Here is a 24,062-nt window from a genome sequence, read left to right as displayed (position 1 = left end):
TTCTGGACGATGCACCATGCTGCCTTTTTGAAAACATGACCAGGCCGCTTCTCCCTACCCGTTGTCGCCGATGACGTAACGGCCCCTTGCCCGGTTTCCCACGGTTCAGCATAATCGAATCCGCCCATTGCCACCGGCCAGGTCCCACCTCGGAAAATATTGGCACTCTGTAATTGGAAGGTAGTATGTCCGTTATCTTTTCCTGTTCTCAATCGTTTTCTGATTGGTGAGAGAAAAGACGTAGTGTCGTCCTCCTGTGCAATTGGTTTAGAAAAACTAGGTTAGTGGTGCAGCACTGGTCATGACGGAGGGAGAAAGTAGGTCACAGACAGAGTAACGTTACCGTTTTATATCACAGTTCACGTAACATTAGACAGAGGGGTCCATTAGATGGAGATGTCCTTGCTAGTTAATCTCATGTAAGTAGATACATAATATTTTCAGCATGTGTCGTGATGACTAATGGCTAGTTGCATAGCTAGCTATATATCGCTGTTCTAGTTGGGTAACGTCAGCTAACTAACGTTACCTTAGATAACAAGATTAATTTAGGGCTAGCCAAGTTAGGACAATGTAAACTTAACGTTTCGCTGTGGCTAGAAGTGTCTTAGATGAAAGTGTATTTTAGCTGTGGACTAAAATATCCAAGCCTAGTAATTTTAACGTTAGTTAGGGTCTGTAGCTTTTTTTTTTTGCTGGACAGGGGTATCATCCAACGTTAGTTGGATACGTCATTAGTTGGAGCTAGCTGGGCTCGTTAATAATAGTGTGGAACTGCAGCCCGTAATTCGTGGCGTTCCTGCATGTGAGCGCTCCCCCATGTGGGCGTTCCTGCAATTCGGGGCAATCCTCTTTTTTTTATATATTTGAAGGATTATTTCTTGTTGATGAAAGATGAGGGCAATATGTTTAGAAAGTCATATCTCAAGCAATCATTATTGATATTTCTAGACGTTAAAACAGCGTCGGGATTGTAGTTCACATGAGCCAATCGTGGGCAAAGCCAATGGCTGAAAACGGCAATGAGAAGGCAGAATGCCCCCAAGAGTTTGAGTGAGCTAGTGGAAACCCAGCTTGGCTGTCTGAAAGTGACCCACGAGGTGGTCCAGTAACTAATAATAAAAGTAAAGGGGAAATATTCCAAGGGATGTATTCATGACATTCCCACATGCAAATAGAACCTGATTGCATTCCATGACATCTATAACGACTTTATATCTGTATCATTCATACTAACCAAATGCTCAAGGAATGGGGTTAGCTACCTGCTAAGAGAGCATTATTTGCAACTTTTAAAAAAAACAAGATTTGAAGCTTTAGGCCTACATTTTCTAATGACACAAATCAGCGGTGTAAAATACTTCAGTAGCACTTTAAAGTATTTTTATTTAAATAGTTTTTTGGGGTATCTGTACTTTTACTATTTTATATTTTTTGCAACTTTTCCTCCACTAGATTACTAAAGAAAATAGTATAGTTTAATTCAACCAAAAAGTGCATTTTCAATGCTTAACAGTAGGGATGCACGATATATCGGTGAACATATCGGAATCGGACGATTATTAGCTAAAAATGGCAACCTCGGTATAGGCTGATGTCTAGTTTAACAACCGATGTCAAAGCTGACGTGCATACCTAAACTCAGCAAAATGCATTTATTTTCAGCAAACTTAACATAAGTATTTGTATGCACATACCAAGATTCGACAACTGAGGCATAAACTGAACAAGTTCCGCAGACATGTGACTAACATAAATTGAATAATGTATTCCAGAACAAAGGGAGGGTCAAAAGTAACAGTCAGTATCTGGTGTGGCCACCAGCTGCATTAAGTACTTCAGTGCATCTCCTCCTCATGGACTGCACCAGATTTGCCCTTTCTTGCTGCGAGATGTTACCCCACTCTTCCACCAAGGCACCTGCAAGTTCCCGGACATTACTGGGGGGAATGGGTCTGGCCCTCACCCACCGATCCAACAGGTCCCAGACGTGCTCAATGGGATTGAGATCCGGGCTCTTCGCTGGCCATGGCAGAACACTGACATTCCTGTCTTGCAGGAAATCACGCACAGAACAAGCAGTGTGGCTGATGGCATTGCCATGGTGGAGGGTCATGTCAGGATGAGCCTGCAGTAAGGGTACCACATGAGGGAGGATGTTGTCTTCCCTGTAACGCACAGCGTTGAGATTGAGCTTGTCGTCACTGCTGGCAGTCTGATGATGCTGTGATACACCACTCCAGACCCTCCACCTCCAAATCGATCCCGCTCCAGAGTACAGGCATCGGTGTAACGCTCATTCCTTCGACAATAAACGCAAAACCGACCGTCACCCCTGGTGAGACAAAACCGCGACTCGTCAGTGCAGAGTACTTTTTGCCAGTCCTGTCTGGTCTAGCGACAGTGGGTTTGCCCATAGGTGACGTTGTTGCCGGTAATGTCTGGTGAGGACCTGCCTTACAACAGGCCTACAAGCCCTCAGTCCAGCCTCTCTCAAATCAAAGTTTATTTGTCAAGCGTGCCAAATACAACAGGTAGACATTACAGTGAAATGCTTACTTACAGGCTCTAACCAATAGTGCAAAAAAGGTGTTAGGTGAACAATAGGTAAGTAAAGAAGTAAAAAAACAGGCTATATACAGTAGCAAGGCTATAAAAGTAGCGAGGCTACATGCAGACACCGGTTAGTCAGGCTGATTGAGGTAGATTGTACATGTAGATATGGTTGAAGTGACTAGAAATATATGATGAACATATATACGCAGCAGCGTAAAAAGCGGGGTTGGGGGGGGCACAAAATGTAAATAGTCCGGGTAGCTATTTGATTACCTGTTCAGGAGTCTAATGGCTTGGGGGAAAAAATGTTGAGAAGCCTTTTTGTCCTAGACTTGGCACTCCGATACCGCTTGCCATGCGGTAGTAGAGAGAACAGTCTATGACTGGAGTGGCTGGGGTCTTTGGCAATTTTTAGGGCCTTTCCTCTGACACCGCCGGGTGTAGAGGTCCTGGATGGCAGGCAGCTTAGCGCCAGTGATGTACTGGGCCGTACCCACTACCCGCTGTAGTGCCTTGCAATGCTCTCAATGTTACAGCTGTAGAACCTTTTGAGGATCTCAGGACCCATACAAATCTTTTTAGTTTCCTGAGGGGGAACAGGCTTTTTCATGCTCTCTTCATGACTGTCTTGGTGTGTTTGGACCATTCTAGTTTGTTGTTGATGTGGACACCAAGGAACTTGAAGCTCTCAACCTGCTCCACTACAGCCCCGTCGATGAGAATTGGGGCGTACTTGGTCCTCCTTTTCCTGTAGTCCATAATCATCTCCATAGTCTTGGTTACATTGAGGGATAGGTTTTTATTCTGGCACCACCCAGCCGGGTCTCTGACCTCCTTCCTATAGGCTGTCTCGTCATTGTCGGTGATCAGGCTGTTGTGTCGTCTGCAAACTTATTGATGGTGTTGGAGTCGTGCCTGGCCATGCAGTCGTGGGTGAACAGGGAGTACAGGAGGGGACTGAGCACGCACCCTGTGGCGCTCCAGTGTTGAGGATCAGCGTGGCAGATGTGTTGCTACCTACCCTCACCACCTGGGGGCGGCCCGTCAGGAAGTCCAGGATCCAGTTGCAGAGGGATGTGTTTAGTCCCAGGATCCTTAGCTTAGTGATGAGCTAGAGTCCCGAAAGCGGCAGCTCTACCCTTTTGCTCAGTGTGAATGTTGCCTGTAATCCATGGCTTGTGGTATGTACGTATAGCCACTGTGGGGATGATGTCCTCGATGCACTTATTGATAAAGCCAATGACTGATGTGATGTACTCCTCAATGCCATCGGAAGATTCCTGGAACATGTTCCAGTCTGTGATAGCAAAACAGTCCTGTAATTTAGCATCTGCTTCATCTGACCACTTTTTTTATAGACCAAGTCACTGGTGCTTCCTGCTTTATTTTTTCCTTGTAATCAGGATAGAGTTGTGGTCGGATTTACCAAATGGAGGGCGAGGGAGAGCTTTGTACGCGTCTCTGTGTGTGGAGTACAGGTGATCTCAAAAAAATGTCCCTCTGGTTACACATTTTAAAATGTTGATAGAAATTTGGTACTGATTTAACTTTCCCTGCATTAAAGTCTCCGGCAACTAGGAGTGCCGCCTCTGGGTGAGTGGTTTCCTGTTTGCTTATTTCCTTATACAGCTGACTGAGTGCCGTCTTAGTGCCAGCATCTGTCTGTGGTGGTAAATAAACAGGCACAAAAAGTATAGCTGAGAACTCTCTAGGCAGGTAGTGTGGCCTGCAATTTATCACAATATACTCTACTCCAGGCGAGCATAATCTAGAGACTTCCTTAGATATCGTGCACCAGCTCTTGTATACGAATATGCACAGACAAATATCCATGTCGTCATTCAGCCACGATTCCGTGAAACATAGGATATTACAGTTTTTGATGTCCCGTTGGTAGGATATTCGTGATCATACCTCGTCTAATTTAATGTCCAATGATTGCATGTTGGCGAGTAGTATTGACGGTAACGGCAGCTTTCCCAGTCGCCTTCTCCGGGTCCTGACCAGGCATCCGTCTCTTTGTCCTCTGTACCTGGGTCGCTTCGTCTTGCAAATAACGGGGATGTTGGCCCTGTGGGGTGTTTGGAGAATGTCTTGTGCGTCGTCCTTGTTGAAGATTTTATCTTCATCTATTCCGAGGTGAGTGATCGCTGTCCTGATATACAGAAGCTCTTTTTTTCCGTAAGATACGGTTGCAAAAACATTATGTACAAAATAAGTTACAAATAACGCGAAAAAAACCTGCATAGTAGCACAATTGGTTGGGCGCCTGTAAAACTGCTGCCATTTCTAACGCCGACAGTCTGAGCACTGATGGAGGGACTGTGTGTTTCTGGTGTAACTCGGGCTTAAAAGCAGCTAAAATTGTAAATATCGGTTATTGATATTGGGGTTTTTTTTGGCAAGGAAAATATCGGCTAAAGGTATCGGCCAAAAATGTGAAAAAATAAATAAATGTGGACTATGACTGCTAGCTAGTGTACTGTACCTAACCAAACAATGCTGCTTTGTGACAACTTTGGCTGGCAGGTTTTTGACTCCGTAAAGCCTGTTCATTGCCAGTGAGTTGTACTTTGGCAGGGTCCAACATTGTGTCCGAATACCGGTGCTTTATTTGGTAACATGTTACACTCACATGTAATGCTCCAAACTGCCTTTTTGCATTTTGAATATGCTCACAAGTTCCTTGACGTGTTCTTGGCATGATGGATCATTTCTGAGACTTCTGTCATGACTGTTTTTTGTAAATCCATGGGCCATGGAATAAGCTTTCTATGGACTGGAACTACACTATGTCCTCAGCTGTGCCTGGGAGCCATTCTGTGATTATATCCTCAGAGACCATGCTTTAATCAAACTAGGCTATCCATTGCCAATGCTGTAAGTAGGCAGCTGTATGCAATAAAGGAGAGAAATTGAGCCGGTGAGGCTGACCCAGTTTTCTGCTTCGCGTTGTTTTGATCATGACACAGTGGTTTTCCCAGTGCTTTGTCCCACTCCCTCAGAAAACACTAACAAGAAGTGCTTTTCTTTTTCAGGCCAGGAAGAAATTACTTTCACAAGCCTTTTAAACTACTGTCGAGAGTGACCTCGAAAGGCCTAAAATAGCCATGAATTAATGGTTGGCTCAATGGAATAAGATAAATGGAATAGTATTTTGCATGTATAATCCATTCAATCAAGACTCTAATCCTCCTGATTAATAATAACCTATAGTATATTATGTGACCATTATTTAATGTTCAGTTCAAGACGACTTTAATGTGAAATTGCTTTTATGCTGACATCCTTCAGTCTTTTCCACAAGCACATGGAGTAGCCAGCCAGGATCCCCCTGGCCAAGGGGGTCTGGGGTGGCTTGCACCTCCAGGTTAAGAATTGTTTTGCTGAACAAACTCTTTTGGTGGCCTCTGGTATATTCAAATGCCTTGATTACAACCAAAATACACAGCAAAATTATTTTACATTTTAGTAGACGCTCTTATCCAGTGCAACTTACATGCAAGTACATGCATTTTCATACCACATCCTTCTGTGTAAAGAAATTTGACTGTAACCGTAGTGTACACAACACACATTGCTGAACACAAGGGCCGCTATTTTCGAACCCCACTGAGTCGCTGTAATCTGAATCTTAGCAATGCTAACAAATACATGTAAAATCCCATTTAGAATGATAAATGCTAACGAGTACAATGCATATAGTCTCGGACCTAAACAATTTTCAGGACAGACATCCCAGCTCATAAAGTTATAGAATTAACAAAAATTCTACTCAGTTTGCTGCACTCACAAAACCAATATTAGACGGCAAGGCTATTGATACAGTGCCTTGCGAAAGTATTCTGCCCCCTTGAACTTTGCGACCTTTTGCCACATTTCAGGCTTCAAACATAAAGATATAAAACTGTATTTTTTTGTGAAGAATCAACAACAAGTGGGACACAATCATGAAGTGGAACTACATTTATTGGATATTTCAAACTTTTTTAACAAATCAAAAACTGAAAAATTCGGCGTGCAAAATTATTCAGCCCCTTTACTTTCAGTGCAGCAAACTCTCTCCAGAAGTTCAGTGAGGATCTCTGAATGATCCAATGTTGACCTAAATGACTAATGATGATAAATACAATCCACCTGTGTGTAATCAAGTCTCCGTATAAATGCACCTGCACTGTGATAGTCTCAGAGGTCCGTTAAAAGCGCAGAGAGCATCATGAAGAACAAGGAACACACCAGGCAGGTCCGAGATACTGTTGTGAAGAAGTTTAAAGCCGGATTTGGATACAAAAAGATTTCCCAAGCTTGAAACATCCCAAGGAGCACTGTGCAAGCGATAATATTGAAATGGAAGGAGTATCAGACCACTGCAAATCTACCAAGACCTGGCCGTCCCTCTAAACTTTCAGCTCATACAAGGAGAAGACTGATCAGAGATGCAGCCAAGAGGCCCATGATCACTCTGGATGAACTGCAGAGATCTACAGCTGAGGTGGGAGACTCTGTCCATAGGACAACAATCAGTCGTATATTGCACAAATCTGGCCTTTATGGAAGAGTGGCAAGAAAGCCATTTCTTAAAGATATCCATAAAAAGTGTTGTTTAAAGTTTGCCACAAGCCACCTGGGAGACACACCAAACATGTGGAAGAAGGTGCTCTGGTCAGATGAAACCAAAATTGAACTTTTTGGCAACAATGCAAAACGTTATGTTTGGCGTAAAAGCAACACAGCTGAACACACTATCCCCACTGTCAAACATGGTGGTGGCAGCATCATGGTTTGGGCCTGCTGTTCTTCAGCAGGGACAGGGAAGATGGTTAAAATTGATGGGAAGATGGATGGAGCCAAATACAGGACCATTCTGGAAAAAAACCTGATGGAGTCTGCAAAAGACCTGAGACTGGGACGGAGATTTGTCTTCCAACAAGACAATGATCCAAAACATAAAGCAAAATCTACAATGGAATGGTTCAAAAATAAACATATCCAGGTGTTAGAATGGCCAAGTCAAAGTCCAGACCTGAACCCAATCGAGAATCTGTGGAAAGAACTGAAAACTGCTGTTCACAAATGCTCTCCATCCAACCTCACTGAGCTCGAGCTGTTTTGCAAGGAGGAATGGGAAAAAATGTCAGTCTCTCGATGTGCAAAACTGATAGACATACCCCAAGCGACTTACAGCTGTAATCGCAGCAAAAGGTGGCGCTACAAAGTATTAACTTAAGGGGGCTGAATAATTTTGCACGCCCAATTTTTCAGTTTTTGATTTGTTTAAAAAGTTTGAACTATCCAATAAATGTCGTTCCACTTCATGATTGTGTCCCACTTGTTGTTGATTCTTCATAAAAAAATACAGTTTTATATCTTTATGTTTGAAGCCTGAAATGTGGCAAAAGGTCGCAAAGTTCAAGGGGGCCGAATACTTTCGCAAGGCACTGTATAAGAGGGGATTGATTCTCTGCGATTACAAAACAATGCTTGATTTTGAAAGAAGCTAACCACTTAGCTAGATAGCTAACTAGCTACTAAATTAGCAAACCAAATGCACAACTGTAGAACTTTTAGCACATTCCATACTGTAACTAGGTCACCTGGCACTTGCTGCAGTACAGTTAGTGAGTCACAAGACTCTGTTCTCTCGTCATTGTCTGCCTGTAAATAAACACCACGTGGCTGGTGACTACTGGTAAGCTTGAAATGACCGGTGAAGTGAAGAACATGATCTTTATCTTCTAACGTATTGCACAAGTTGACTGCAGGTATTTACCCAAGCCTAATTCTTATCGTTCATTCTAGTGGGAGAGGGCTGGGCTGACTTTTCTTCTGACTTGCTAATTGTAAAAAATAAATAAAAATGAACTACTTTCTCTCTAACTTGGAAAAAGTACCCGGCTGAAAATAAGTGTGTAACCGGCATTATAGCTGGCGCTAGTGAAAAACACTGATCCTTGACCTTCCAACATAGCCTATTGCTTGAGTTTCTGTGATGTGTAAACTAGGTCTAGAATGTTAGGATTTGTGCCATAGTCGGAACACATCTGACAGTCCTCTTCTCTGTACAGGTAGCGCACCTATCCCAGTGTCCCAGAGGAGGAATAGCAGCCAGGCCAACCAACCAGGAGGTGTTTCTCTCTCTTCATCTCAAACCAAGGTATCACTCACTATGGGGTGTCTACCAACTCTGCCCAGAGTGGGTGAAAATGCACTTTGGTGATGAAATTTCACTTCCTTGTGTTTATAAAATACATTTTCAAATCAAATTTGATTGGTCACATACACATGGTTAGCAGATGTTAATGCGAGTGTAGCAAAATGCTTATAGTTCCGACATTGCAGTAATATCTAACAAATTCACAACGACTACCATATACACACATGTAAAACGTTGAAAATGTACATATAATATATGGATGAGCGATGGTTGTACGGCATAGGCAAGATGCAGTAGATGGTATAGAAAACAGTTATATACAGTCGTGTCCAAAAGTTGAGAATGACACATTAATTTCCACTAAGTTTGTTGCTTCAGTGTCTTTAGACATTTTTGTCAGATGTTACTATGGAATACTGAAGTATAATTACAAGCATTTCATAAGTGTCAAAAGCTTTTGACAATTACATAAAGTTGATGCAGAGTCAATATTTGCAGTGTTGATCCTTCTTTTTCAAGACCTCTGCAATCCTCCCTGGCATGCTGTCAATTAACTTCTGGCCCACATCCTGACAGGTGGCAGCCCATTCTTGCGTAATCAATGTTTGGAGTTTGTCAGAATTTGTGGGTTTTTGTTTGTCCACCCGCCTCTTGAGGATTGACCACAAGTTCTCAATGGGATTAAGGTCTGGGGAGATACCTGGCCATGGACCCAAAATATCAATGTTTTGTTCTCCGAGCCACTTAGTTATCACTTTTGTCTTATGGCAAGGTGCTCCATCATGCTGGAAAAGGTATTGTTCGTCACCAAACTGTTCCTGGATGGTTGGGAGAAGTTGCTCTCCGAGGATGTGTTGGTACAATTCTTTATTCATGGCTGTGTTCTTAGGCAAAATTGTGAGTGAGCTGAAAAGCAACCCCACACATGAATGGTCTCAGGATGCTTTACTGTTGGCATGACACAGGACGGATGGTAGCGCTCACCTTGTCTTCTCCGGACAAGCCTTTTTCCGGATGCCCCAAACAATCAAAGGGGATTACGCAATAATTTTGACGGAGGACACCAAGCGAGCACCTGGTAAATGTAGTCTCTTATGGTCAATCTTCCAATGATATGCCTACAAATACGTCACAATGCTGCAGACACCTTGGGGAAACGACAGAAAGTGTAGCTCATTCCTGGCGCATTCACAGCCATATAAGGAGACATTGGAACACAGCGCCTTCAAAATCTGGGGCATTTCCTGTTTGAAATTTCATCTTGGTTTCGCCTGTAGCATCAGTTCTGTGGCACTCACAGATAATATATTTGCAGATTTGGAAACGTCAGTGTTTTCTTTCCAAAGCTGTCAATTATATGCATAGTCGAACATCTTTTCGTGACAAAATATCTTGTTTAAAACGGGAACGTTTTTTTTATCCAAAAATTAAGAGCGCCCCCTATATCGAAGAAGTTAATGCAACCGCTGTGTCAGATTTTTTTTCAACTTCATGGAAAAAGCATAATCTGAGAACGGCGCTCAGAGCCCAAACTAGCCAAAGAAATATCCGTCATGTTGGGTTGTCAACATTATTCATAAATAGCATTATAAATATTTACTTACCTTTTTGATCTTCATCAGAATGCACTCCCAGGAATCGCAGTTCCACAATAAATACTTGTTTTGTTCGATAATGTCCATCATTTTTGTCCATTTATGTCCAATAGCTTATTTTGTTAGGGCGTTTGGTAAACAAATCAAAACGTGCGATCTGGTCCATTCGGACGAAATGTTAAAAGTTATATTACAGATCGAAGAAACTTGTCAAACTAAATATAGAATCAACCTTTAGGATGTTTTTATCATAAAAGTTCAATAATGTTCCAACCGGAGAATTCCATTGTCTGTAGAAAAGCAATGGAACGACAGCTACCTCTCAAGTGAAAGCACGTGACTGAGAACGAGGCTGTAGGCAGACCACTGACTCAAAGAGCTCCCATCTGGTCCCACATCACATGAGAAGCCTGAAACAACGTTCTAAAGACTGACATCTAGTGGAAGCTTTAGGAAGTGCAACAACCAATATCCCACTATGTATTCAATAGGGGTGAGTTCAAAAACTACAAACCTCAGACTTCCCACTTCCTGTTTAGATTTTTTTCTCAGGTTTTTGCCTGCCAAATGAGTTCTGTTATACTCACAGACATCACTCAAACAGTTTTAGAAACTCCAGAGTGTTTTCTATCCAATGCTAATAATAATATACATATATTAGCATCTGGGACTGAGTAGGAGGCAGTTCACTTTGGGAACGTTATTCATCCAAAAGTGAAAATGCTGCCCCCTATCCCAGAAGTTAAACACACTTTGCTGTTGTCTACTATTTACAATTTTTTTAAAATAATGTAAGTCATATAAAATATATTCACCCCACCCAGTATTGTAATCAAAACTTACCAGAAAGCATATAGTCCTTGGCTCAGACAGTGTAGTAGTGTGGGCTCAATAGCATCTCATTAGTGTGCAAGATCTTGAGAATCAGCTGTGCATGTGATGGAAGAGTTGTCAAAGGAATTAGAATCCTATATGTTTATTAACCAATTAAAACACTGCCCATTCCTAAGAATTTGTAAGATACTTATTTGCATAAAATGGACAGAGGCCAGTCTCAAAATCATTCAATAGCGTATATTCTCGAGAGTACTGATCATGGTAAAATGTACAACAGGTTATAAACTAAAAATGACATCATAGGTTTTAAACTGTCCCTCCTCCACTCCGATACAATAGCAGTATAGTTCACAAGCCTTCCCACATCGTCCACCACCTGTTAAATAATTTACAACTAACTCAAGGTCTCTCCTCTCCCTGTGTAGAGATAAGATGTGTAAGGAACACAGCCTTCCAGCCAGTCTGACGATAACTTCATTTGTTTCTAACAAGGAACAGACAGTCTTTGTTCTAATTGTTGATTATAATTACTCACATTATATTCAGTACTAGGATTATAATAAGATTCATACATCCATACAGTAACATAGTAGTATTCTGTTTAGTCATAGTTCTGATTGAAATGTATACATAATTTAGTCATTATTCATAAAAAATACCTTAACAAGTGCACTGCGCATGTAATGGAAAAATGCACTGTGCATGCAGAGGGTTGCAATTCCAGTTATTTTGGGGGTACTTTGTTTAAACTATGCCACAAGACCTAGAATTGCCTTATGGGTATCCCACAAAAAAGGCTCACTGTTATAAGCTAACTTTTTTTCCCAAATTCCCGGGCTTAACTTCCCATGGAAAATTTCCGGGAAAATTCTGGAAATTTACCGGAAAGTTTCTGACCCTTTGCAACCCTAAATACTTCTATAGGCTACTGTATCTATCATTAGTTCATGTCATTACACAGCGTACGAGTCATTCATGATTTGAAATGCAATTAAGCATTTGGTTTTAAAATAACAAAGCAACCAGTTTAAACAATAAATAGCCCTAAATCGTTCTATTTCAGAAAATTGCATTAATGAATGAATGCGACTGTTTTTAGTCTTTGCTGTATTAAAGGCTTTACAAAAAAATAAGAAGTTACACCAGACTCGGTTAAAAAAAAATCTACACACACACACACACACACACACACACACACACACACACACACACACACACACACACACACACTATAAATAATAGCACCTGTTTGGCACACACAATATGCATGCAGCACTTGCTCCTTGATCTTGATCTTCAGTTTTTTCCACTAGTCAAATTTATTCCACGCATCTGACTTCCCCTTTACCTCCTGAGCAACCAGTAAATATTTCTCAATTTCAAGTTTATTTGTCACATCCTCTGCATCCATTTTGCAGTCACATGTTTTATGTGTTCAGAGTTTTGTTATAACCAATTTATTGATTTGATTATGATATGCTATGCTATTGGCCTAGGTCCTATTGGCCTCTTGCATGCAATGTGTCGTGTAAAGAGAGCAAGGGTTGAGAATACTTTCTTTTTTTATTAAACAAATGAGGGATTTCACTAACAACTTTTCAGTCAAATGCACGAAAGAAAACAAGTGATAAACAGAAATACAGATACAAGTACATTTTTGTTGTTGTTAAAACAAATAACAAACTACTAATTATAAATGTATTAATTCATTTATCAGTAATCACACTAAAAAAACTTGGTGTGTGAGAGAGAGTTAGGCTATATGGAGGAGATTACTGAGTAGTTTGGTTCATCAGGCTGAGCCCCAGTTTTCACTTGAAGTTATTGAGGGATGATGATGATGATGATTTTGGCAATGTGAAGATAAGAATTCCAGAGTATGGGACCTCTGTATCTGATAGAGAATTCTCTATTTAAGGTGCGGCAGTGGGGAGGGTGAGGGTTATTGCAGTGTATTGTGTTTTATATAAATAGATTTCAGAATTAATCTGGAAGAATCCATTGAAGGGTTTAGGTAAACTCTCTGGGATGTATAAGTATTTGTAGATCACAGTGCATAATTGGTGTATGTTAAGGTCGGAAATAGACAAGATATTGAGTTTCTTAAACAAAGGTGCAGATGGAGCTAGGGAATATGAGGAGTTGGCTAGTCTTGCAAATGTATTTTGTATGTTGAGTATTTTGGGTAAATTAAGCTAGAGTTGGGAAGTAAGCCTGATGAACCAAACCACTAATCTTTCTGATAATACCAACCCGATTTAATCTCACTTTGCTGCAGACAAATTGAGAAGAAAAAAAATTCAAGATAACTTTTCATCAATTAGAACTATGAGGAATCTAGTGGCTGTGACTTGTTCCGTTTCATTCCAACCAATTGACTTTTGCTTTTTTTTTGTGAATACAATAAAGTAGGATATATATTAATTTTTTTTACATTTTAAAGATATCTGGAACCATTCAGAAAACTTGGCCATGCCTGAGATGGCTTCATTAATTAGTGAATCAAAATGATTGTGTGATAAAATCTAATTGTTATCATCAGCAAAGAGAATGGGAAGACACAGCAGCAAGGCCATTGATATAGATTAGGAATAACAAAGGTCCTATTAGCCAACCCTGTGACACGCCCACAGGATATCTTGACCCTAGTGGTTGCACAGCTGTTTGCATTAACAAATTGATTGGTGGAAAGAACAGACGACTCAGCCCTAGTGTTTATGCAGCAAATGTTTATGCAACAAATCGTTTTGCATCAACTCGTTCTCTAATCAAACCGAATTGCTGAGTCGTTTCAAACTAAAACGTATTGGAGCCCATGTATTCAGATGCGCATTGAATTTGCTTACAAGGGGAAGATGCACATCCCTAATGAAAAGTGTATACTAAAATATTAAAATACTACGTCTCAATTGAAAGCTATCTTAACTCTATTGTTTAATGTCCTGGGGATTCGAAAAGAAAGTAGACCAGTCCAAATGGAGATGAGCCTGTTCATTCTCTCACAGCATCCAGCCTAGCTAACACAATGCTGTGCATTTTTCCTTATGTTTTACCACTCTTTTCCTCTGGACTCCATTGATTTAGTCACCCTAATTTTGGCCATCCTACAAGGGTAAAAATTCCAGTTACTTTGGAAAGGATTATGATAGACATGAAGTTTGGACCATTGGTTTTCTTTGAGGATTAGCTATCTACACATTTAACACTATTTTACCAATTGGTCAAAAGATGTGTTTTTGATTGGACACCCTACTCAATATAAGAGAGGCTTGGAACTCACTGCCCAACAAGACTCATTCTTACTTAGATAACCTGACTGACAGGGATGAGAAGATTGCACACTGTCCTTAAGATGCATTTGAACTTGACATGAGGCAGCCTAGTATGAATGTAGGTAGGCTAATAGACGGGTTGGTTGTTTTAGCAGCTGTGGCAAAACAGACAGGGTTGGCTTAGATTTTTTACAACATGTAAACTATATTTAATATCCAGTGTTGAATGAAAACATAAATACGTTTGCATAATGAGCATTTGCTGTCTCTCAAATATGTCATTAGTAGTTTGTTAGCTAGCTAGTGAATTTTTGCCATATTCGCATTGACATGAAATCAGTCAAAACGCCTCAAAACAAGACATGGTATCAAGAACAAGATGAAATTAGCAGAATCGAGTCACTTGCAATACCCCACATAGAGGTTTCTTGTCATTGTCAGAATCACAACTCATAGACTTCTGCCCCATTGATGCGTGCGCATAATGTTTGTGACGTTGTCAGCAAAAACATCTAACCCTGGCCTGTGGCTGGGCTTCTGTCTGCTCTTTACTGACTCAGCACTTTTATGGTAGAATTGCGTAAGTGCCACTGATGTATTGAAAAAATGCCAGTTGGGCAAGGTATGGTATAACGTGCATTTGACGCAGTATGACCCATTTTTAAGGCCCCTGTTTGATAATGAGGCGACACTGCATTTTTTTGATGCAGTGAGAATTGTCCTTCCTGTCCATTCCTATTCCTGCAAGATCAATTAGTAATCCAGACATGTCCTAAATGGCATGTTTTCCTGAGGTATCCTGGCAACCAGTCTCTAGTCTGTAGCAGACCTGACAATCATGTGGGTGGGGCAAGTGCACACTATGAAATTCCCACTCTGTCTTTATTCTCACAAAAAGAGCAAACTTGACTTAATTGTGTTTTTGTGAAGAAATTAAATGTCCAAAGATTCAGTGTTCTGATTTTGAATGAACGTAATACATTTTCCCCTCCAGAGCAGAGCAATTGCAAATGGATGGAAGAAAATTCCAGAAGCTGTAATGAACATTTGTGGTGAGCGAGACTCATTTTGTGCCTTGCTTTCTCAGGAATTTTTCCTGAATACATTTGAATGATCCTTTCTCCAAATAGGTCAAAGTACAAAGTAAACTGTATAGCTTGAGATTTACAGTCTAGCTCTAATTCATGTTTCTGTTTCAGATTATCTAATGGCAGACCAAAGAATGGACATTACCTCTACGATGAATGAGTTCATGTCTCCCAGCTCCACCGAGCTGATCAGCAGCTCCATCAACACCCAAGGCATGGACTACACCCGCAAGAGGAAGGGCAGCACCTCCGACTACCAGTAAGCACCTACTGTAAACATCGTCAAATCATTGTGGCCTTGCACTCAGTCACCTTAGTCTCCCCCCATCCTCCCTCCCACCAGTCGGTGCTGAAGATGATGGGTTCACTGAGTTTTACAGTTAAGATGTAGTAATTAACGCTCCGACTTTGCTAGCCATAGTTATGGGGAAATTTGCACATCCTGCAATACCCTTTAAAAAAAATTGTATTGTGCTATATTGACTCATTTGTAAGTACAGTCATTTACCTGCCATCTGTTACTGATCCACAGTCATCTGACAACAGAATGATTCATGCGTTCTTTTTTTCTTTACAGAATTGATGGATTTTCTGTTGAGTAAGTAAGAAACGGTTTCAATTTTTTTTACCTTTTGTCTGTTACGCTTACCTTATTTTTGTTGAGGGGGGACACTGAATAGTGTAGTGCAAATGGATAGTAGGAAACTGTTAAACATTATTCTTAATCTAACGTGGTTCAGTAAAACTAATGGCATCTGATTATCTTCCACAGCGAGAGCAGTATGGATACAGACAAGGATAAGCTTAGGTAAGAGTTTTGGCAGCAAAAAGCATGAATTACAGTATAAAGAAAAGCTTAGTTTTGCCATGTTATTGGTTATAAATTGTACAGGGGAGACGGATGTTGGGTTAAGATAGTGGTTTCACTGCAAAATTGAGTAGGTGTTCATCTATTTTCATAGGATTTGCATGGTGAGGGTTATATACACTGTGTAGAAAACATTAGAAACACCTTCCTAATATTGAGTTGCACCTCCTTTTACTCTCAGAACAGCCTCAGTTTGCCGGGTCATGGACTCTACAAGGTTTTTTATTTATTTTTATTTATTTAACTAGGCAAGTCAGTTAAGAACAAATTCTTATTTTACCCCGGTCAAACCCTCCCCTAACCCAGATGATGCTGGGCCAATTGTGCGCCACCTTAGGGACTCCCGATCACGGCCGGTTGTCATACAGCCTGGGATCGAACCAGGGTCTGTTGTGAAGCCTCTAGTACTGAGATGCAGTGCCTTAGACAGCTGCGCAACTCGGGAGAGGTGTCAAGTGTTCCACAGGGATGCTGGCCCATGTTGACTCCAATGCTTCCCACAGTTGTCTTTGGCTGGACCACCTTTGGGTGGTGGACCATTCTTGATACACACAGGAAACTGTTGAGCATGGAAAACCCCAGCAGCTTTGCAGTTCTTGACCCACTCAAACTGGTGCATACTGTACCCTGTTCAAAGGCACTTAAATATTTTGTCTGGCCCATTCCCCTTCTGAATGGCACACAGACACAATCAATGTGTCAATTGTCTCAAGGCTTAAAAATCCTTCTTTAACCTGTCTCCTCCCCTTCCTCTACACTGATTTTGAAGTGGATTTAAGTGACATCAATAAGGGATCATAGCTTTCAACTGGTCATTATGTCATGGAAAAAGCAGGTGTTCCTAATGTTTTGTACACTCACTCAGTGTATGTACCATTACATAACCTGTGTTGAACAGTGGCGAAGGGATACGTTTCCTACTAAAACGTCTCTCCTTTTTTTCCTTCCTCCAGGGATTGTGGTGATCATCAGGGGCGGATCAAAAATGCTAGGTACCCAGACTCATTCCCGAATTCCTAATGTTTCACTTAAGTCTCTGTCGGCAATGAATATGCATAGTGTTTCCACTGACCTGGCACGTGGTTAAACTCCAGGATAAAATATATTCTAATCTCTCTTTCCAGGGTGAATTAAATGCTCCTTTTTAATTAGACAGAGAAAGCCTCGTGTCCCATCGATGAATAGGCACTTTATATAGTCTATAGATTGCACTGTGTAACAGAAGGACTGGGAATTGTTCTAACAGTTTGCTTTCTGCTACTCTGCCAATAGGGAGGCACACAGTCAGATTGAGAAGAGGCGCAGAGACAAGATGAACAGCTTTATAGACGAGCTGGCGGCGCTAGTGCCTACTTGCAACGCTATGTCCCGCAAGCTGGACAAACTCACAGTTCTACGCATGGCTGTTCAGCATATGAAGACATTACGAGGTGAGATGCAGACAGAGACGGCAGGCAAATTATCATTGGACATCAAAGAGGTTGTAACTTGATCATTAAATAATTAAAATACTACTTTTTCTGTTTCTGTACAGGCGCAGCGAACCCATACACAGAGGCGAACTACAAGCCGTCTTTCCTGTCCGATGATGAATTGAAGCACTTAATATTGAGGGTATGTTCAAGCCCTCCTCTAACTCCTCTCTGCTAAGTTGCTCTCTGGGTAAGCCTGATGACAAAAACCTCATTATTTTAGGCTGCTGATGGCTTTCTGTTTGTCGTCGGATGCGATCGTGGGAAGATCCTCTTCGTCTCTGAGTCTGTTTACAAGATCCTCAACTATAGCCAGGTACGTCTACATTCCGGTCCAATGTCCTACTGTTATACTATATTCGCCGTTGTACTATGTCAGACCATATCTGAGCTCACAAATGTTAATTTCCAGTCAATCCCTCTCTCCCCAGAATGACCTAATTGGCCAGAGTCTGTTTGATTACCTGCATCCTAAAGACATCGCCAAAGTCAAGGAGCAACTGTCGTCGTCGGATACAGCACCCCGGGAGCGACTCATCGACGCCAAAAGTAAACGCCCTCCTGGGGGGGGGGGGGGGGGAAGGGATACAAAGTCTTAAATACATTATTAATGCTTCATGTCTTAGTAGATACTGAATGTAAATACTGCTTTGTGCCTTATGTAAATAATATTGTGAATTGTTTTTAGATACTACTGCACTGTTAGCGCTAGGAACACAAGCATTTCGCTACACCCGCAATAACATCTTCTAAATATGTGCCAAAATACTGGCAGTTTACCTGCTATATTATGTGCGTAAACAGCATGATTTATGTTGCACCGTAAATGTATAGACCATGTACCTTATAAGAGTAGAATGCTTTTAACATTGTATGCAAGTTATTTCTAAAGCTATTGTGGATGATTAGCCCACAATGTTGAGCAGTGGTCTTATACGATTTGATTGTTCTCCCTCAGCTGGCCTGCCAGTGAAGACTGACATTACCCCTGGGCCGTCTAGACTGTGCTCCGGAGCCAGACGTTCTTTCTTCTGCCGGATGAAATGTAACCGGCCCTACGTCAAAACGGAGGACAAGGACTTCCCCTCCACCTGCTCAAAAAAGAAAGGTTCCTATCTCAAGATCTAGGCCTCCTTCCCTGCTATCTTTATTTTGTTTACTCAGAAACCTGGCATCACCGTTCATTAGCATCATGCTAGCATTACAATGAGAGCACGGGATGTATGCTACTGTGTACCAAATGGCTAAACAATATGCTTATTGTTGAACTTAATATTATTTTATTTCACCTTTATTTAACCAGGTAGGCTAGTTGAGAACAAGTTCTCATTTACAACTGCGACCTGGCCAAGATAAAGCAAAGCAGTGCGACACAAACAACAACACTGAGTTACTCATGGAATAAATAAACATAGTCAATAACACAATAGGAAGGGGGAAAAAGGCCATAGTGCAGGCAAGAAATATTGATGTGCTGCGATTTAAAACCATTTAGTAAGAAAAGCTGCGTAGGTCATGCAAAACAGAATGCAAATCTCCAGTTGAGCTCTCGCTGAATATTCTAGTGCTAATTAATATTTTATCTAGGAAAGCGTTCTCTCCTTGATTGACCGTTGATTCAGATACAGGCTAGTATTACTTGTTTGCTTAACTTGTGGTTTTCTCATTAAATCAGTAATTTAACGCTTGACCTCAAGTCATGGCCCACCGATGTAAACCGATGGATAACTTGTGGGAGGAAATCTTTTTATAATGGTTATTTTTTACCTTCAGCTGACCGCAAGAGCTTCTGCACGATCCACAGTACTGGCTACCTGAAGAGCTGGCCGCCCAACAAGATGGGTTTGGACGATGACAACGAGCCCGACAACGAGGGCTGTAACCTCAGCTGCCTGGTGGCCATCGGCCGGCTGCACCCCCACATCATCCCCCAGCCCTCCCATGAGGACATCCGCGTCAAACCCACCGAATACGTCTCCCGCCACGCCATCGACGGGAAGTTCGTCTTTGTTGACCAGAGGTACGATGATAAAGCGTATGCCTTAATTTTACTATGACATTTTTGGTTTATGATTATATGTGTGCTAGTCATTCATCAAGTTGGCCAATGAAACACACATTTTAGAAGTATGGTTTAAACTAATACTTGAAGAGGCAACAAATCATATGTAAATTCTCATCTTCAACCACCGTTCACCCAAAATAGCCCATCTACACCAGCCTACCGACATGGGCTTGTCAAGGGAGGTTCAGCCTCACTATATTTGATGAATTAATCTCCTGCTAACAGCTTGACACCTCACAGGCCATTATTACTCATGATGAAGGGTAATCAAACTTTCATAAAAATGTCAGTGAACTGATTCATGTTCATAGAAAACGCTCCGGTAACATTTTTAAAGACTTGTCAAAAACAATTAGAAAAGCACAGAGTTTCTTATCTATCTTCTCTATTCAGGGCCACAGCCATTCTTGCGTACTTACCCCAGGAGCTTCTAGGCACCTCCTTCTACGAGTATTTTCATCAGGATGATATTGGCCACCTGGCAGAATGTCACAGACAAGGTATGGGATCAACTGTCCGGCACGACACATTTCTTTGTGATTTACATCTTACTATATTTAGTCACCACATTTAGTTTTCTGAACTTACATCCGGGGTATCTTGTTTCACAGTGCTGCAAATGAGAGAAAAGATCAACACAAACTGTTACAAGTTCAAGATTAAAGATGGCTCCTTCATCACGCTGAGAAGCTGCTGGTTTAGTTTCATGAATCCCTGGACAAAAGAGGTGGAGTACATTGTCTCCACAAACACAGTGGTCTCGTAAGTCGCCCTTCTCTCTCTATCCTAGCTATGAAGTTTACATGGGAAGGAATACTGTACATATTTGAAGTGGTGCTTCATTGATTGTTGTAGAGCTAACTCGTAGTGTTTATTCAGTGGATGTACTGTTTTAGTACTTGAAACACTGGTCCTGATGTTGCTGTCTGAATGCTTCTCTAGATGCAGTATGCTAGACGGTGCAGACCCCTATCCTCAGTCTGCTGCTTCCCCCACAGCCTCTATGGACAGTGTGCTGACATCAGAAGGTGACATTGAATGTTGTAAAAGAAAGCATGCTTTTCTACATATGAAGGAGATGTCAGCTGATTCTCTCTGTACACCAACATACAACTATAATGAATAGCTTTCTTTTTGATAATATAGTGTGTCTGTGTTTCAAAATTCTAAAGCATCCGTTGAGATCTCGCAACAAGACTCGGTATAGAAGCATTGGACCAAATGTGAAAATGCAATGTTCTCAGTCAGTCCAGGAGCAGGCAATGTGATTGTCATATGTGTGATTGCAGGTGGAGGGAGACGGGCCATTCAGACGGTGCCAGGCATCCCTGGCGGAACACGGGCAGGTGCCGGCAAGATCGGCCGTATGATCGCAGAGGAGGTGATGGAGATTCAGAGGTGAGAAATGGAGAGAGTTTAGGCAGAAAATGGATGACGCCTTCTTAATAGTTGCAGAACCATTTTAAAACAACAGAGACCATAAAGCCTCTCGTTCGGTTATAACTTTTCTCTACTCGTCCCCCTGCTCTCAGGTATCGATACACCCTTCATCAAAAATGTACAGGCTTGCAAATGAATCTGTTCAGTTAGGCTATGTCAGCTGTGATGAATTACCTGGAGCTGAAGGTGTTTTAGATGATTATCTCACAGAACCCTGGTGTAACGGTATTGTCTGTTCTTCTCTCTAACAGGACCAGAGGCTCAACACCCTCTAGCTGTGGCTCCAGCCCCCTGAACATCAGCACCCCCCCTCCAGACTGCTCTCCAGGGAGCAAGAGGGTGAGTCTAAGGGAGACTCACAATAAGAACCTCCAATAGAACTGTCTGGCACAAGAAATTGATACATTGCTCGCATCGCTGATTGGATGTTGTGCTGATCCACTATTGTCTGTTGGGTACTTGAAGTCAGGCATCTGTCCTGTGGCTGAAAGCTGGTCTTACATCTAGACCTGCACTGACCTATTTGTTCTTGCAGATTCAAAATGGTGGGACACCAGACCTTCCGTCGGCAGGAACACTACCAGGAGGACCTGATTCCATTGGATACCCATACTCCAACCAGTCCATTATGAGTAAGTAACCATGCCCACAATTTTCAACAAATGTTCCAAACACTAATATTACAAACACGGAATCCTCCCCATTCAAGTGATGTGTAGTATTTGTGCAGGAAAAATCTAAACTGTACAGTATCGAAAACCAGTCATGTAACTGACTACAGTGTTTTCCCTCACCACCCCTGTAGGTGACAACTCTCATCTCAGCATTGACATCATGGACGAGCCAGGCTCCAGCAGCCCCAGTAATGATGAGGCAGCCATGGCTGTGATCATGAGTCTCCTGGAGGCTGACGCAGGCCTTGGGGGCCCCGTGGACTTTAGTGACTTACCCTGGCCCTTGTGATGACGGCCCAAGAGGAACGAGGCATAGCAGGACTGTTGGAACTCTTGGGCTAAGTCCCACAGAACTATGTCAAAACCCTGAATTGATGATGCAGTGGCATCATCAGGAACCATGGCACTGTGGGACTTATTGGAGCCGAGACCTCCATGTTGGGACTGAGACAGGTCATTTCAAAGTATACCTGTATGTGCCCTCCTTAGCTTGCTGCTGGACATTCTTCACCACAGGATAATTCAGCATTTTTCAATGGCTATTTTCCTGCATTATCCTACCAGGGATTTCTATTGAAAACATGCTTGTGTTTGGATGTTTTTACACTACAGTACACATTGGTTTTCCTTGTTGGATAACCCCATTTGAAAATGTTATCACATCTTTAAATAGTATAATGTAAAAAATACTTTATGCAAAATATATGGTGTGTGTGTATTGTATCCGCAGTGAAATATTAATTGTATCAGCAGTTAAATATTTTTTATTAAAAGTTTGTTTGGAATCTCTTTCCAGAAGACTTTGAGCTATAAACAGAATTTGATGCAGTATGTTATTGACGCTAATGAATAAATTGTATCCATATGTCACTCTCATACTACCAGAAGCATTCTGAACATGAATCCAAGGGTGGGTGAGTGAATCATTCAGGGAATTGCATGTAACGGAAGCAATTCAATTAATTTATTTGACAGATTTCCTCCATTGAGCCTATTGGTGCAACGCTGGGATATTTTTATCATGTTGCCATCCAGTGGCAGAAATTCAGTCAGTCAGAGATAACAGGACTGCATTGCTAATGTGGTGGTGAGGAGAAACGCCTGGAAAAACAAACTGAGCTAATGGAAGCCAGTTAATAACATCCGCACACAAGGATTTTAGGTCATATTTGAAAATGTGAATATTAAAAGAGCAATATAACAGTTACTGGTTATAAATCAATGAGGAATATGTTACAGCCTTAAAATTAAGGAATCTGGCTTTCGAGGACGGGACACATTTTCCTACATTGAGAATTATTAGAGAACCTTGCATTCAATAAAGGTATGTTTTGCTTGATGCTCATGCAACGTGTAAGCAATACCGGTCCCCACTGCTAGATACCTTGACATCCAGCAGCTGCTGACCATCACCACAGTAGCTGTTGAGTACTTAAAGGCCCAGTGCAGTCAAATGTGATGTGTTTTATATAGGTTGGAATACTGTGAAAATGATAATACCCTTTTAGTGTAAGCGCTGGTAAGAAAGTTCGCCTGACATTTCGGCCTGTTTTTGTTGGGATGGTGTTTTAGCCTGCCTGGTGTCATCACCAGGTGGCAATTCAGTTAGACCAACAAGAGTTCCAAACCTCTGCCAAGATCAGTTCAGTTTTTCCCTCCCAACACAGACCACTCCCAGCAAAATTTCTCAAGCAATCACAATAAGGTACTTAGTTATCCACAAATAATTTGATATTGAGATAAAAACAGCTACATTGGATCTTTTAAGTTCAGTGTACAAGCTATGATGATTGAGCCAGCTGATAAGGTGCCACTATGTTAGGCTTGCTCTCCAGTTTCATGTGTTAGACCATATTGGATCTTTACGCTCCATTGACTAAGTAGGAGTGGCTAATGAACAACATGTCAGCTTTAGCTTGGGTCCTCTACAGCACAAGCAGACATTGTGAATATATAGCAATGTGGTAAAACAAATTGACAAATAATAAACGCATTGACAAATTGGGATACAATTCTCAAACTGATGGCGTCATGAATGATG

At 41.5% G+C, this 24,062-nt stretch overlaps 1 protein-coding gene across 3 annotated transcripts; it reads left to right on the top strand.

The window, feature by feature from the left end:
* The first annotated feature begins 269 nt into the window (after nucleotides 1–269).
* LOC139374542 (basic helix-loop-helix ARNT-like protein 1) lies at nucleotides 270–24,033 on the top strand. Of its 3 annotated transcripts, none has more exons than XM_071115536.1 (20): nucleotides 270–419; nucleotides 8,622–8,710; nucleotides 15,409–15,466; nucleotides 15,614–15,761; nucleotides 16,080–16,100; nucleotides 16,275–16,310; nucleotides 17,324–17,362; nucleotides 17,643–17,800; nucleotides 17,905–17,984; nucleotides 18,066–18,158; nucleotides 18,274–18,391; nucleotides 18,801–18,950; nucleotides 19,616–19,862; nucleotides 20,301–20,407; nucleotides 20,519–20,669; nucleotides 20,850–20,935; nucleotides 21,197–21,305; nucleotides 21,599–21,686; nucleotides 21,883–21,979; nucleotides 22,153–24,033. In XM_071115536.1, exons 3-20 carry the CDS (start codon nucleotides 15,454–15,456, stop codon nucleotides 22,308–22,310), a joined length of 1,899 nt encoding a protein of 632 aa, XP_070971637.1. In that variant the 5' UTR covers nucleotides 270–419; nucleotides 8,622–8,710; nucleotides 15,409–15,453; the 3' UTR covers nucleotides 22,311–24,033. The 3 variants fall into 3 exon arrangements, with proteins under 3 accessions (XP_070971637.1, XP_070971645.1, XP_070971652.1); XM_071115544.1 differs by having other exon boundaries at nucleotides 16,080–16,104; nucleotides 22,153–22,897; XM_071115551.1 differs by lacking the exon at nucleotides 270–419 and having other exon boundaries at nucleotides 8,601–8,710; nucleotides 22,153–22,897.
* The last annotated feature ends 29 nt before the right edge of the window (nucleotides 24,034–24,062 follow it).

Source organism: Oncorhynchus clarkii, chromosome 2 (genome assembly GCF_045791955.1).
Source record: "Oncorhynchus clarkii lewisi isolate Uvic-CL-2024 chromosome 2, UVic_Ocla_1.0, whole genome shotgun sequence".
Classification (NCBI taxonomy): Eukaryota; Metazoa; Chordata; class Actinopteri; order Salmoniformes; family Salmonidae; genus Oncorhynchus; species Oncorhynchus clarkii.
Note: the sequence above shows the minus strand (reverse complement) of the source record. Positions and strands in the feature narration are given on the sequence as shown.

Bases quoted from the DNA above. Each gene is read 5' to 3' on its own strand.
- LOC139374542 (XM_071115536.1), top strand. The intron at 15,762-16,079 runs GTAAGCACCTAC...TTTTCTTTACAG, and splicing joins GGCAGCACCTCCGACTACCA to AATTGATGGATTTTCTGTTG. The intron at 21,687-21,882 runs GTGAGTCTAAGG...TTGTTCTTGCAG, and splicing joins GCTCTCCAGGGAGCAAGAGG to ATTCAAAATGGTGGGACACC.